The sequence below is a fragment of the Protopterus annectens genome, chromosome 7.part0 (assembly GCF_019279795.1).
Source record: "Protopterus annectens isolate FY-2018-M chromosome 7.part0, PAN1.0, whole genome shotgun sequence".
NCBI classification, from domain to species: domain Eukaryota; kingdom Metazoa; phylum Chordata; order Ceratodontiformes; family Protopteridae; genus Protopterus; species Protopterus annectens.
In genome coordinates this window covers 595,464,369-595,479,776 of record NC_056739.1, presented here as the reverse complement: position 1 = coordinate 595,479,776, position 15,408 = coordinate 595,464,369, and the positions used below count along the sequence as shown (strand labels likewise).

The following is a 15,408-nucleotide window of genomic DNA, read 5'->3' as shown; positions in this document are numbered from 1 at the left end:
CAATTGGTTAAACTACTGGTGTCATTCAAAGGGTATCCAGTACTTGTCAGCCTGGGACAACATGCTTGACAAGCCACCTTACTTCGCCAGAGACGGCTTGCACCTGTCGCCCCTGGGCTTTCGAATATTGGCCAAGACTCTTGCCGTCCCAATACTGCCTTTTTTAGGCAAGGCTCAAAAGACAAACCCGCCTCCATAATCAACAATAATAAACAAAAACTGAGGGTAATGCTGCTCAACGCCAGAAGTCTAAACCTCAAAATGCAGGCACTCAAGGCTCTCCTTAGTATGGAAGAAATCGACATATGTGCAGTGACAGAAACCTGGTTCAAGGCTCCAAAGAGCAGCCCAACTACAAGGCTATAACTCCTACCATACCTTTAGGTCCCAAAACCAGAACCGGAACACAAAAGGAGGGGATGTGTCCATATTCATCAAGAACACCCACACCTCCAGGTTAGTAGCACAGCACGCGGAATCTGAGACCATCCAAGTGCAATTGACAGCGGGTAAATTGACTGTTCAATTTATAACTTGCTACAGATCTCCCACCTTGTCTCGAGACCCTCACGCAGCATTCCTGCGAACATGAGAAAGTATGAAGATTCTACCCAACACCATGCTACTGGGTGACATCAACTATCCAAACATTGACTGTTAAAACTACTCAAGCTCAAACGCCCTAGCCCAATGCTTCCTTGAGTTTATAAACTCAAATGCCCTTGAACAGCTGGTCACCACTCCCAAAAGAGGTGACACAACATACTGGACCTGGTCATCACCAACATGGGGAACCTATGTTCCACACCTGAGGTAAACTTGTCATTGGTAAGATCAGATCACAAACTAATCACACTGGACATCCACATCCTGACCCCCCCCCAGTCAAGGAAATCAAGGTAAAAAACTTCCCTAAAGCCAACTTCACACTCCTCAAGACCGAGGTGGGAAGTTTCAAAGCTCCCAATCAAATGGAAAATGATGACCCATCGGCAGAATCCATTACAAGTGCATTCTATGAACACCTTCAAGAATGCATGGACTGAGCCATCCCAAGTAAAACCAAGACCAACTCCTCAAAAAAGAGGAAGCCAGTCTGGTGGACCCCGGCCATAAATAAACTTTACAACAGAAGGAGGAAACTCCTGCAAGATAGAACAAAATCCCAAAATAAGAAGGCATCTCTGATTAACATCAGTAAAAAACTGCGCTCCCTCATTAAATCATCCAAGCCCAACTTCGAAAGAAAAATAGCCAATGACTCTAAGGATAACCACAAGGCCTTCTTTAACTATGTCAAGAGTCTAGGGGCAAACTCTCAGATATGCTCAGAGCTAGTGCATAATGGCCATAAATACATTGAACCAACCGAAATTGCCAACATCCTGGCTGACAAGTTCAGTGCAAACTTCACCCCCCCCCCTCCACCAAAGGAGCTAGCACCCATCCCAGAAGAATGTGGTGCTCCAGATATCGCAGACACAGAAGACAGCCCTTGCAAAGGCCAAAAACACAGCATCAATGGGACCAGATGCTATCCCAGGTTGCGTCTTAAAAGAGCTTCAAAATGAACTAACCCCCCATCTCAAATCACTATTCAAACTCAGCCTCTCTACAGGCTATGTACCCAAAGAATGGCATACAGCAACAGTCGTACCACTCCACAAAGGTGGCGCCACAACTGACCCTGGGAACTGGTAATAAACGACCAGGATGTTCCCGCGGTCGGGGTTTGCCACAGCTAATGCACAGTACTCACCAGTAATTCCACAGTTATCTGAGAAAATTTTTAAAGTTCCACAGCTATAATGGATATTTATTCTTAAAACAAGACACGAAAAAAACACGCAGTCAACAGTTCAACAATTTACTTCATCAGAATGAATAATCTAATTGCTCCATCACTTAAATACACAGGTCCACCTAATTGTTCAATTAAATCATTACTAAACGTATTACATTAATCATATTGACTAAAAATGTAAAAATGTCATTAATATAAAACATATATATGTATATGTATCTTTTTAAAAACTTGACTTCATATGAAGAATTATATAACTAAATGTGAACTACAAATAAAAATAAAAATAAAAATGAGGATAAGGATGAAACTAAAAATAATAATGATGAATAAACAAATCTATATCCATAATGGTGTTGTATCAAATTATGTGATATATAATATCCCTGAATATATTATATCAAAATATATGTATATGTATATGGTACCCTTATTCTATTGAAGCCATAAAGTATTATATGCATGTATATGATATGAGATAACTTGTACTATTTTATTTATCACTCCTTTTGATTTCCATGAAAACCTATACATTTCCCAATCTAGTATATTATGACCCTGGGAACTATCGCCCTATAAGCTTGACTAGCTTGGTCTGCAAAGCCATGGAACGCATTATCATGGAGCTCATTAACAGGGACATTGGGAACCTCCAGACACTGGACCCCACCCAGTTCGGCTTTGTTAAAGACAGATCTTGCCTCCTGAACTTGGTTGACTTCTTCGAAACAGTCACCAAGGCCATAGATGAAGGGAAGGTGGTCCACACAGCATATCTGGACCTCGCTAAGGCATTCGACACCATCCCACACTCAGGAATCATAGATAAACTCACCAGCTTAAATATCAACCCCCATGTCACAAGATGGGTTGCCAATTGGCTCTCAGACAGAACCCACACGGTAAGAGTGGCAGGCGCCATGTCTGACTCTAAACCAGTCACAAGCGGAGTCCCACAGGGCTCAGTCCTGGGACCCCTCCTGTTCGGTATATATTTCTTTGAAGTACAGGCAAAGGCGGAGGGACTGTGGCTAACCAAGTTCACAGATAACTGTAAATTGGGTGCAATACTTGACTCTCCAGCTGACACAGACATCCTGCAAAAGCGTCTCACAGAGACAAACACCTGGTGTCAAAGTCACGGCCTCAAGCTAAATGCCAAAAGATGCATCGTAATCCCATTTGGGAAAAACAAAGTACCTACAAACTACCACATAGATGGGAATCCACCAAGTACAGAAGAAGTAATTAGGGACCTGGGTACCCAAGTAGATAGCATGTTCTCCTTTAATAACCACATAGCCAAAACGGCCAGGAAATCCTTCTATGTGGCACACCTGATCACAAAAGGTTTCTCATTCAGATCCAAGGAGGTGATTGTGCCCCTTTGCTCCTCACTCATTAGGCCCATAATAGAGTATAATGCCCCATTTGGGATGTACCTCACTAGACACCTGCAACAACTAGAAAGACCACAGAAGTACCTCACTAAGAGGATTAAGGGCCTTAAACAATTACCCTATGAAGCACGACTAAAAAGCTCCAGCTCTTCTCAGTCGCTTACCGTCTGCTCAGAGGTGACCTGTGCCTGACCTATAGGGCCATGTCAAACCCTGAACTAATGGACATGCTTCACCTCAAAAAAACGAGATCCCTCAGAACCACTCGTTCTAGCGACTTGAACCTATGTACAACAATAAACAGGACATGCTGGAGGGATAGATTCCTGTCCCAGCGACTCCCCTCACTCTGGAATAGAATCCCAATCCATATTCGACAGAGCTCCTCTCTGACCCTCTTCAAGAGAAATCTTGATGAGTGGATGGGTAATCGTAAGTTCTACCCTGGGATCACTTCAGAAGCCCTGTTGACAGAGGCCCAGGTTACTAATCTAATGGGGAGGCGAAAGCCATCAATCTGTGGCTAGGCTTACAAATGCCCATGGGCAGATAGCCTAGTACTTACCTATGAACCTATACACCATAAGCAATAACCTACACTATAATTCTTGAGAGGTGTAAGTCCTTTAGTCATCAGGGAGGGAGACGCTGAGTTCCAGAACACGTAGGTGTCCAAGATGATGGTTAGGAGCAGACTGGGAATGGGCTGCCCTGTTTTGCAGGAGGATGTTTCGGCTGTAAGAGAGGGAAAAGTAGTAAGTACACACTACAGGTAGGGTGATTAGAAAGACATAGGAAGACTTGAGAAGACATGGATGCGAGCAGTGTCTGTGAGGTGGAAAAGTAAGCTGGGAGAGTAGAAAAATTAGGGAAGTAGGACTGTAAAACCCAGTTAAAAACCACCACCAAGCAGTAGGCTAGCAGTATGAAAACTTACAGCTAGTATGGGGAAAATAATGGGAGGATAAGGAGGAAGAGGGAAAGATTCAGAGCAGATGAACAAGGCTAGCTCTCATGCAAACTTTAGCTTACACAACAAATTCCTAACATCACAGGATAACCAGAATACAGCGTATCACTTCTCATGTATATTGCACGCACGTGAGCAGCTCCGTAGGAGATGCAGACTCATCACTAAGCACTTCACTATAGTATAGCCAGAGTACAGCGTATCGCTTCTCATGTAAATTCCATGCACGTGAGAAGCACCGTAGGAGATGCAGACACCTAATCACTAAACAATTCGCTATGTACTGTCCTGATTACAATTTTAAAAGCAGATATCAACCACACAATATAGGGACAGAACAATGCTACGTAACTGACACAGATACTATCAATACTGTGTTATAGTCAACAATTAAAGCAGGTTTTAGCTCGTACTGGCAGTATTACAAGCAACACAAGTAGGGTTAGGCAGCTCTGCACATGTTGACCTAAACAGTCCTGTAACTATCAGTTACATTAAAGCTACACCACAGCAGTAATCTGAAGCACTTACTGGCAGGCACACGCCGCAATAACCGGGGAGATGTCCGTGCTGAGAAAAGGGGGATTTAAAAATGGCGACAAAGTAGTGGGCGTATATTTATAGATTCCTGGTAGGTAAGGAGTGGGGGAGGGTGCAACACGTGTGCTGAGGGGGGTAGTATGGCCACTCCTGGAGCGGGGCAAGCCCAGCCTAAGGAGGTAGGAGGTTAAGAAACAATCAGGCAAGGATTGTAGACACTATGGGAACAGCGCAGATTGTTTTGAGTTGCAGGATTGTTTCTTACACTTTTAGTTTGTTAGACATGTTATACAAGTCTGTCTTTTAGAGTGTTTATTCAGGTCTGCTTGGGGGATCAATGGCTAGGTGAAAATAAAAAGCTGTAACCTTTGTTTTCAGCCCGTTTTCCCAGCTAGGTATCTGGCTTAAGGGTATGGTCGGTGGGACCTTATAATGATAGACTGCCATCTGGTGGCCAAAGCAAGTAACACCACCAAGTCAGGTTAATTCACCCAGAGTAGATCAGCAATAAAACGGCCGGGAAAAACTGCCTGTCCGAGCGTGTGTGCAGCCAAAAAGTGTTACAAAAGGTAGAATAAACAGTAATAAACCATAGACAATCACCTACACTATAATTCTTGAGAGGTGTAAGTCCTTTAGTCAGCAGGGAGGGAGACGCTGAGTTCCAGAACTCGTAGGTGTCCAAGACGCTGGGTAGGAGAAGACTGGAAATGGGCTGCCCTGTTTTGCAGGAAGATGTTTTGGACTATAATTCTTGAGAGGTTTAAGTCCTTTAGTCAGCAGGGAGGGAGACGCTGAGTTCCAGAACATGTAGGTGTCCAAGACGCTGGGTAGTAGCAGACTGGGAATGGGCTGCCCTGTTTTGCAGGAGGATGTTTCGGTGGCAGGCACATACCGCAGAAATCGGGGAGATGTCCGTGCTGAGAAAAGGGGATTTAAAAAAAAAAAGAGAGCTCTCAAGATCTCATACTATTTATAACAATGATGAGAACTTGTTGACAAGAAACCAGAGACATTTATTCAAAACAAATATCCTTCACAGTCACTGTGCTGTATACAGTGACTACATACATGATGTTATAGGCAATTATCCAAACAGATAGCCAAAAGGTGCCCCAGATACAGCTGTAGGGGAGCAGATGAATGTTCAGCTAAATCCGTAACATCTTGACAGACTACCTAATGAAAATGAAGTTCCTACTAGATCAGCATCAGAAATGCAGACCACACTTTCCCAATTATTATTAGTTTGGAAAGTTACTTATAATACCAGCCAGATACTTTAGACAGCCCCAAGAACTGAAAACACTTAACTACATTAACTGACTATATTGCTATTATAAGAAAAACAACAAATGTTGTACATGAAACAAATGGAAATGTATATTAGAAATACATCTGCTATTAAAGCATTAAACAGACTGAAATAGCTTCCTACTGAAGCAATCTCCAAGAAAATATGAATAGCATCAACCTCAAACAAACAGGGAAACTTTCATTCCAAGAACAAGAGAATGCAGTATATGTGTGCAGCTTTAAGAGGTTTGGCATCTCTCACCTACATCAGAGTTTGGCAATTACATCATATGGTTTGGTATACTCCTTTCAGACCTGGTGGGCAATTTATTGTAAGTTTTTGGACACCATTTTTACTGTTTGGCAGAAACGTCCAGAGGACAAGGACACACTTTAAATACATTACAGGTACAGCTATATTCTTAAGGTTTACCTATAAACATACATCCTTGTCTACACATTATTTGGATGTGAATTTATTTTTATTTATTTACTTGACATCTGTTAACCGAATTAGTCTGACTGGGCAGGAAAGCCCTTTTACAGCAGAGACCCTAGGAGGAAAGCTCCAAAATATAAAAAGTATAAACAATACAAAATAGTATAAGCAATACAAAATTGTATAAGCAATGCAAAAAAAACTTACAACAGTACAAAAAAATACATGATCAGAAGAAAAAAATATATAACTTGACATTGATTGTAGAGCATAATTATTTGTAAAAGCAAGGCAGATGTAAGCTATACCAGCAATAAAAGCATGGTAGATTTAAGCTACAGCAGCAATAAAACAGACAACTAGTCAGAAGTCTTAGGATTGTTACATAAAAACAGAGTGACAGCATAGTTAATGGTAGACAGTTAAAGAACAAGTTAAAATGTGACATGTAAATAATATCTACATTTTGATAAAATCAGCCTGCAGTGGGAAGACAGGAATGTCAGAGTATTAGTGGAGAAATAGAGGAGAAGAGGAGGAATGAGGAGAAGATACATCAGGTTGGAGTAGGGCAAGGGCAAGAGCATGCTTTGTGCATATAATCTTTTAGCATTTTTTTAAATTGGAAACGATTAGTGGCAGCTCTTGGGTCTGGTGGTAGTTTATTACAGGAGTTGGCAACCAAATGACTATACAGACGTTTACCTATTCGTTTGAGGGGCTTATATACTTTCAGAAGATTCTGGTTAGCACTACGAAGGCAGCATTTGGGAATATAGGGAGATATTAAGGTAGAGAGTGCAGGGCAGTGGGAGAGATTAGTTACAGCTGAGTGAGTAAGGCAGAGTTGTGGAAGTAGAAGTTCATTGTGGACTTCAGGTCATAGAAGATTTTGTAAGGCATTGCAGTGGTGGGATCGATACAGAAGGTTTGCTGCAAATCTAGCAATTTTACTGTAGGTGGATTCAAGTTTAGACATGAGGTTGGATTGTATGTTAGTGAGTATCGGTGCAGCACATAAGAGAGTAGGCAATAAACAGGCTTGAGCCAGGGAACATCTATTGTCTTTAGTAAGGTATTTTTTTATTTCTGTATAATAGACACAATTTTTGGTGAGTTTTATGATGATTTGCAGAACATGGATATCAGATTTAAGCTGGTTTTCAATAACACCCCAAGGAGTTTAGTGTGAGTTTCGACTGAGATAGTAGTATTACTGAGAGATGTGACTGTGGAGTTTTTGCACTGTTCTAGAGATTTAGGGAGTAAGAGAAGTTATGTTTTTTGGGATTGAGTAAGAGTTCACTGCAGTTTAGCCACTTTTCAACCGATAGAAGGGAGTCTTGGGTGAGAGAGATTATCAGAGCAAGACATAATAGTAGAATCATCAGCATATCGGATAAATGAGGAGTGAGGGCAATCTGTGAAGAGATTGTTTGTAAAGATATTAAAGAGTAGGGGTCCTACTAGTCCTAACACGATGCATTGTTTTGCAAATTTTAGCCGGGCCTGGATGTTTTTCTGTGTAAGAAAAGGTTTCAGTCTTGCAACTCTACCCCATAGTTCAGACATACAGAGAATACAGGAGATTGTTGTCACATTTAGTACACAACCAGTACTTGCCAGACATTCCTGTAGCTCCTTCAGTACTGCTGTAGGCCACTTGGCAGCCTCCCTGACCAGTTTTCGTCCTGTCTTTTCATCAATTTTAGAGGGACGTCCAGTTCTTTGCAACGTCACTGTTGTCCCATATTTTCTTCCCTTTTTGATGACTGTCTTCACCGTGTTCCATGGTATATCCAATGCTGTGGAAATTTCTTTGTACCCTTCTCCTGACTGATACCTTCCAACAATGAGATGATGCTTTGTTAGCTCTCTGCGAACCAAGGCTTTTGTTATAGCAGGCAAATGAAATGTCAGGAAAATCCTACTAGGACAGTTGAACTTTATTTGGGGTTAATCAGAGTCTCTTTAATTGATGGCAGGTGTGTACCCAGGAAGACTGAATGCTGTAATTAAATCAAAAGGTGCTTCAACAAAATATTAGTTTAAGGGTGTGCACACAATGCAACCAGCTTATTGTACATTTTTTATATTTTTTCCCCTAACAGATTTGTTTGTTTTTCAATTGAATTGGTTATAAGTCACATTAAAGGTGGGAAAAGTTTTGAAATGATTTATTGTGGTCTCATTTTTTATATCACATAAATCTGGCATTTTAACAGGGGTGTGTATACTTTTTATATCCACTGTATTTATGGAAGAACTTGACAGAATTAACTCTTATGTTTTTGGAGAGGGGGTACTCAAGAGATGTACCTTGTAGTAAGCAGAGGTAGTAAGGGGGAGGGGAGTTAAATACATCTCCTACTAGGTAACCCTACAATATCAATTGGACAAAGTGAAATGTGGGAGATGTAGTTTGTGTAAGTACGTACTGTTTTGAACTCCCACTGCTGCACTAAAGTTACCTTCAAGAAAGGAAATTGTGAAACAAAGGGATTACATTATATAGCTATTTGCAAACAGTGTCAGTCCTTTTATGTGGGAAAACTGAGAGGAAATTAGCAAAAAGGATATACGAACACCTATATGACATTAAAAATAGAATATAAATAATGCCTTATATAAACACTCCCTGCTTTGTCAAGGGTTCACAAAGTTTGAATTTGATATTTTGGAAATAATGCATCCAATTATCAGGGGTAGGCAGTGTGATAATAGAACTGACTATGGAGAACTAGTGTGACAAATTTGACTAGATGCCACCACATTCACTGGACTGAATGAACAGATTTCCATTTACCCAGTGTTAAAAATAAGGGCTGCAAAATTATGTTTTCACTTGTGGTCTTCATTTTAATGAATTTTTATTTGTAATGATTCATGTATTAGACAACTATATATTTTAACATTTTTGTGTAATGCTAATGCATACATATATTTTTTGAGAACACGTGTATTGTAATTTGGATATTTTAACATTTTGTTTTGGATGTAATTATTTAATTGTTTTATTGGATTATTGTTTGATAAATTAATTATCTTAATCTTGTAGAAAATATAAACAGTTTTTTTTGGTTTTGTAATTGTTCTGACGAAGTCCCGAGCTGCAGGGATGAAAGCATTTAATCTTCCTTCATGAATAAATACTGGTTGAATTTTTCTGTGGTTGGTGCCGTTAGTTCATTTAAAGGAATGATTTTCATCTTATGGTGCCTGGGTCAATGTGGACCTTGTTTTTTTGGATCCGTTATCCAACACACACTTGAACTAAATGATAATGTTGTCTACATACAGTCCAGCTCTGTCTCATTATTCTGCATCATGAATAATAAATGTTACACTGATCTCCCAGAGTGGGAACAAAATAGGAGATTTTTTTTTGCTAACTGGGGTAGAACATTAATCTAATAGGCAGTTTTCAATAACAGCACAGGAACACATACATGAAGTAGTAGACAAGTTGATTTTACAAAGACATAGAAAAGATACCAAAAAAGTATAGCCAGTATACAAAAATCATAAAATACCAACAGACATATAATGTCAAAGAATACATCACATGACAGAATCCAGACATTTTGGCTACTTGCAATATTTGCAATTGTGGCCGGTTTACAATAAGGAACAAACAAGTTACAAGACTGTGGGATAAAGGAAGGGAGAAAAAGGGGAAAAATACTCAAGGAGTATGATTTTTCAGTCAAACAAAAAGAGGATAGAGAAAGAGGTATTAAAGGTGTAAAAGTTATGTTACAGGAAGTGAGGATATTTGATGATAAAATAAGTAAAGTAGGAGTGAGAAATGTCCTGTGAATAAGCCAAAGTATTGTCAATTGGTACTAACTATGTACAGGTGACCATCTGTTACTGTGGGCCAGACTGCACCACAGCAACTTGGTGAACAAAACTGCTAGAATTCTGATTGTAGATGTAAATGCAGAAAAAAGGGACAGGAATGTCAAATTGAAAGTCCTATTAGCTGACAGCATGCTATTACATGGGATTTTAGGTGGGCAAAGAATGCTTCAAAGGGGGAGGTCAAGAGTGAGATAAAAGTGAGGTGGGAAACTTAAGATAGAACAAGCTATGAGAACGGGCCAGGAATTGAGCATTTAGAGCAAGTAAGCAAGAGTGTGTAGAGTAGAAAAAAGGATAAAGAGAAGGCTAAGAAATGTGAGACTGAAACTTAAGGCACAGCACACAGCAAGTAAAGGAGTACTGCAAGGATGTGTCCTTGGACCTCTGTTGTTCTTATTTCCGACCTACTACACAGAAACAGCATTGAGAAACTCTCCCAGCTGGGGATTAACCCATACATCACTAGATGGGTAGCCAACTGGCTCACCGACATAATGCATAATGTCAAAGTTGGGGATGCTACCTCTACCAGTAGACCAATTACCAGTGGCATTCCACAAGGATCTGTGCTGGGGCCTCTACTGTTTGGAATATATTTCTTGGATGTCCAGGCAAAAGTAGATGGCCTGTGGCTTACCAAGTTCGCTGATGATTGCAAACTGGGTGCAATTATTATGTCTCCACATGATGTTAACATATTTATAAAAAGGGCTAACACAGACAAATGACTGGTGCCAAAGCCACAGACTAAAACTAAATGCAAAAAAGTGCATTATTATACCCTTTGGGAAAGAGGAAATACTTGCAAATTACAATACTGACAGCAACTCCCTAAGCTCAAACACAGTGATGTGAGATATGGGAACACAGGTTGATAGCGATCTAAACTTCGACCATCATATGTCCACAGTGGTAAGGAAAGCCTTCTATGTTGTGCATCTCATAAGTAAGGGCATCATATCCAAGACTAAGGATGTTATATAACAACTCTGTATTTGACCCTCATCAAACCACTAATAGAGTACAATACTCCCTTTTGCATGTACTTCATTGTAGCAGCTGGGGAGACCACAGAGATTTCACGCCAAGAAAATTCAGATCCTCCAAAATATGACCTACATGGAAAGACTGAAATCCCTGTCACTGTACTCTGTTATCCTACAGGCTGCTAAGAGGCAACATGTGCCTGACCAACAGAGCACTCTCTGACCCTGCCCTAATGGAAATGCTGCAATCTGCAAATCAGGGATCTCAAACTAGCCTGTGACATTAATAGAACATGCTGGAGACAGAGATATCTCCCAGAGATTGACATTGCTCTGGAATAAACTCCCAATTCACGTGAAGCAGAGCTCCTCAATGACCCTAATTCAAACATAACCTAGACAATTGGCTGAGAGACCATAAACTCATTCTGGGGATGGCACCTATGATCCTCGTGGACAGGGGCAGACGATGTTAATCATAGATTCACTCTGCAAATAATGACAATCTAACCAAGGCCAATTAGGGAACACTGGTATAACATGGTTAGGCTTGTAAAGGCCCACAGGCCATTAGCCTAGTAAACTCCTATGAACCTATGAAGTTATAAACGATCAGCTGAGGCCTAATATAAGAAATATTTAAAACTGCTCAACCTTAAAGCCAATGTTTGAGGCTTTGTTAAAAATAAGGACCTCTTGTGAATGCAATTAAAACTTGTCTTTTATATCTGTTTTAACTGATTGATCTTATTCAGAGCAAGATATATTCTCCTATGTATAGCAATTTAGAAATTTTTTAAGTATTGTATTTTTTAAGTATTATCTTTTTTTGAAGTATTGTATTTTTTAACTATTGTTTTCTGTAATTTTACTTTGCTTGGAGCTTATCTCCCTGGGCCTCTACTGAAAAGGGACATGTATCCAGCTAGACTAGCCCAGTCAACAAATGTAAAATAAAAAAATAAAATAAAAAATATATAAAATAGCATCAATTAACTACATATATTGCTCCACTATTTGATAACATTATATATATATATATATATATATATATATATATATATATATATATATATATATATAGCATGATTACTTCAGATGATCTCTACTGAACATAATGTTATTTACTGACTGCATAACTTGAACATAAATAATGTTATTTACTGACTGCATAACTTCATGCATTTTCTTTAGTCTTTGCATTACAGCTGAATCACAATTGAAAAGGTTCTGTGGTGAACAGTCTACTTACCTGGTTACCAAATAAATCAATTAAAAAAAACAACCCTTGCAGCTTGATGTCTTGACTTGATCTATACTGCAGACACTGTCAAGTCATTTTGGTCATTCATTAAAAGACACTATGGTATTGCTGAAGACAGAAGTGAAAGGATATGACTACTCTGAGGTCTTCTTAAAAAATGCACTCAGTGAAATGTACATAGTCTGGGAAATAATTTATTAAACAAGCAAGAGCCAGCTCATAGAATGGATTCCTGACTGCAACGTAGATTACCTAAATTTGATTAGCAACCAAAAAGCACTGCAGAAGCTAGTTAGGGAGGGGCAGAAATGACAAAGATGAAGCCTGCTTGCCTGTCTCGGGGTGGGGGGAAGGAGAGTTGGGACCATGTGCCATGGATTATGGACTCTGCTCACAATTCCAATGGAGAAGAGATAGGATGCATATGCTTACAAGAGGTGATGAGACTTTTAAATACTAGGGTAGCAAGCCTTGAGGACCATTTTAAGTCTAGCCAATTTCCCTCAAAGGTGATAATCAAACCCTGTACCTTGTGTCTGTGAAGTAAACACCTTAACCATTATGCCAGAATTCAACCATTTATTTGTCTGTTAACAAGGTAATCCCAATGAACATAATGCCCCTTTTCAGCTGTCAACCTGGGAGCACTGTCTGATTAGGTGACTTGTTCAACGTCACACAGCAGACAGGCAGAGGTGGAAGAAATCAGATCCTGTATCTCACTTTGCTTTTCCCTTCTTATTCCCTGCTCTTTTCTCCATCCTCTTAAATTAAGAACAATGTTGATGGCTTACATTCATGTCTCATATTCAGTCTCCAGATTAACACATGCACAAATTACACACACACAACTCAACTCATTAAGAAAATTCCAAGATGCATACATATGTTTTCTTAGCAACCACATTTTTCTATTAGTATAAGGAATCATTCTTTACCCCCTTTACCACCCATCTATTTTCAACTTAAAGAAACACTCAGTGTAAAACTTACAGTGTAGAGCAGGAACAAAGTAGTCGAGAGCCTTGCAGTAGAGCGAAAGTGCAGAGGCATGTTCCCGGAGTTCGTCCTTTGCCACAGCTTCTGTCACCAGAGCAGTCTGGAATAAACAAAGAACGCACCATAATTCAAACCAGCACCTCTGTGAAGTGTTAAAGTGCAGTTTAAAATATACACAAATAACATTAACTACCTTTTAGTCCTGAGTCAAGAATAACTCTTCCGGATGTGCAAAACATTTTCTTTTTATTTAAATCCACATACGTCAGCGCTGGGAGACTACCTTTACAATGTTTAAAAATCAGTCCCACCAAGCAGAAAAGTCACACAGGTTTTATAATCTTTATCATCAGTAACTTGCATGCAGAATTTTTACATTAGCAAGTAGGGTCTTTTCAGACCCTCGTGCGTCTCACTTAGTGCTGCACATGTTTTTATTAACAATAATGTTTTAGAAAAATACAAGCCACCTGGCTTGGCAACCAGTCTTGCTTTCGACCTTGTAAATTTTAGTACCAGCAACATTTTATCTCCACAACATTCCTTTTAACAACCCATGCAAGCCTGAGAAGGTTGGAGCTCACATAAAACAAAATATCTCTCAACATTGTGTACTTTCCTCCCTTCCTGGGCATTCCAGACTCTGTAGACCATAGTACATCCCTTAACCCCTTCTGTACTTTCTTTACTTCAGTCATCTGTTAATACACTTTACAGCTTAATATTAGATTGCAGTTGTGAACCACTTAGAACTACAACAAGTATTTATGGTTTACATAAAATACAGTTGTGTACACTTATCATAAATGTAGAAGTTCGAGTGCATTCACTGCTGCAGTCATCACTTGTGTTGGCCAGCCCGAATACTAGAGTAAAGGGTTTCCCTCCTGCATTGGCTGACTGGAGTGTGAGGCTGACGTCAGGTCATCAGGGCTATAAAATGAGGCAGCTGACACCATTACATCAGTTTTTCTTCCTCCCAAGAAAGAGAAAAAGGGAGACGGTGGGAGGGAAACAGGACTGCAATGGTGAATACACTCGAACGTCTACATTTATGCCAAGTGTACACAACTGTACTATGTTATTCCTGTTTCACTGTTGCAGTCATCACTTGTGGGAAGATTCACAAAGCTGAGAAACAGGGTGGAGGAAGGACGATAGGAGCTTAAAGCAAGCACCAATTCAATGGGAAGCCCTAGAGGACTGCAGACGCAAAGCCTGCCCTGGTTTTGGAGAAGGCAGCCAGCTGACAGTGTTTGGTGAAAGTGTGGATTGATGTCCAGGTAGCAGCTTCCAAAATATCCTTGGTTGGAACCCCTCTCAGAAAGGCAGTGGAAGTAGAGGCTGCTCTCATGGAATGTGACCTGATGGATTTGTGAGGACTCTTTCCATGACAGAAATAGCAGAAATGGATACAATGTGAAATCCATTTAGAAATGGTTACAATGTGAAATCCATTTAGAATTGGTCTGTTTGGATATGCGCCCCCCCCCCCCGGTCCCAAGAGACACCAGTAGCTGGTCAGTTTTTTCTGACAGTCTTGGTCCTATCCAGGTAATATCTCAACTGTGTGCGCACATCTAGGGTAAGCAAAATTCTTTCCCCTTTATTATGGGGGGTGGGAAAGAAGGAAGTTAGGTAGATGGATGGCCTGGTTGAGGGTAACATCCGAGACCACCTTATAGGTTCACAGGCTCATAGGTAGGTACTAGGCTATTGGCCCTAGGGCCTATATAAGCCTAGCCAAAAAATGTACCCTGGCTTTCGCCACCCAAGAAGATTATTTTCCTGTGCCCCTGTCGAGCAGAGCCACAGAAGTGATCCCTGGGGTGAATTTCTCATTCCC

The 15,408-nt window shown here is 40.2% G+C and overlaps 1 protein-coding gene across 1 annotated transcript in view; it reads right to left on the bottom strand.

The window, feature by feature from the left end:
- LOC122806064 (serine/threonine-protein kinase ULK3-like) overlaps positions 1 to 15,408 on the bottom strand; it is a 571,755-nt gene that overhangs the window by 279,040 nt on the left and 277,307 nt on the right. Inside the window, exon 8 of the mRNA XM_044076303.1 lies at positions 13,557 to 13,662. Coding sequence (XP_043932238.1) covers positions 13,557 to 13,662 — 106 coding nt within the window. The remainder of the gene's footprint in view (positions 1 to 13,556; positions 13,663 to 15,408) is intronic.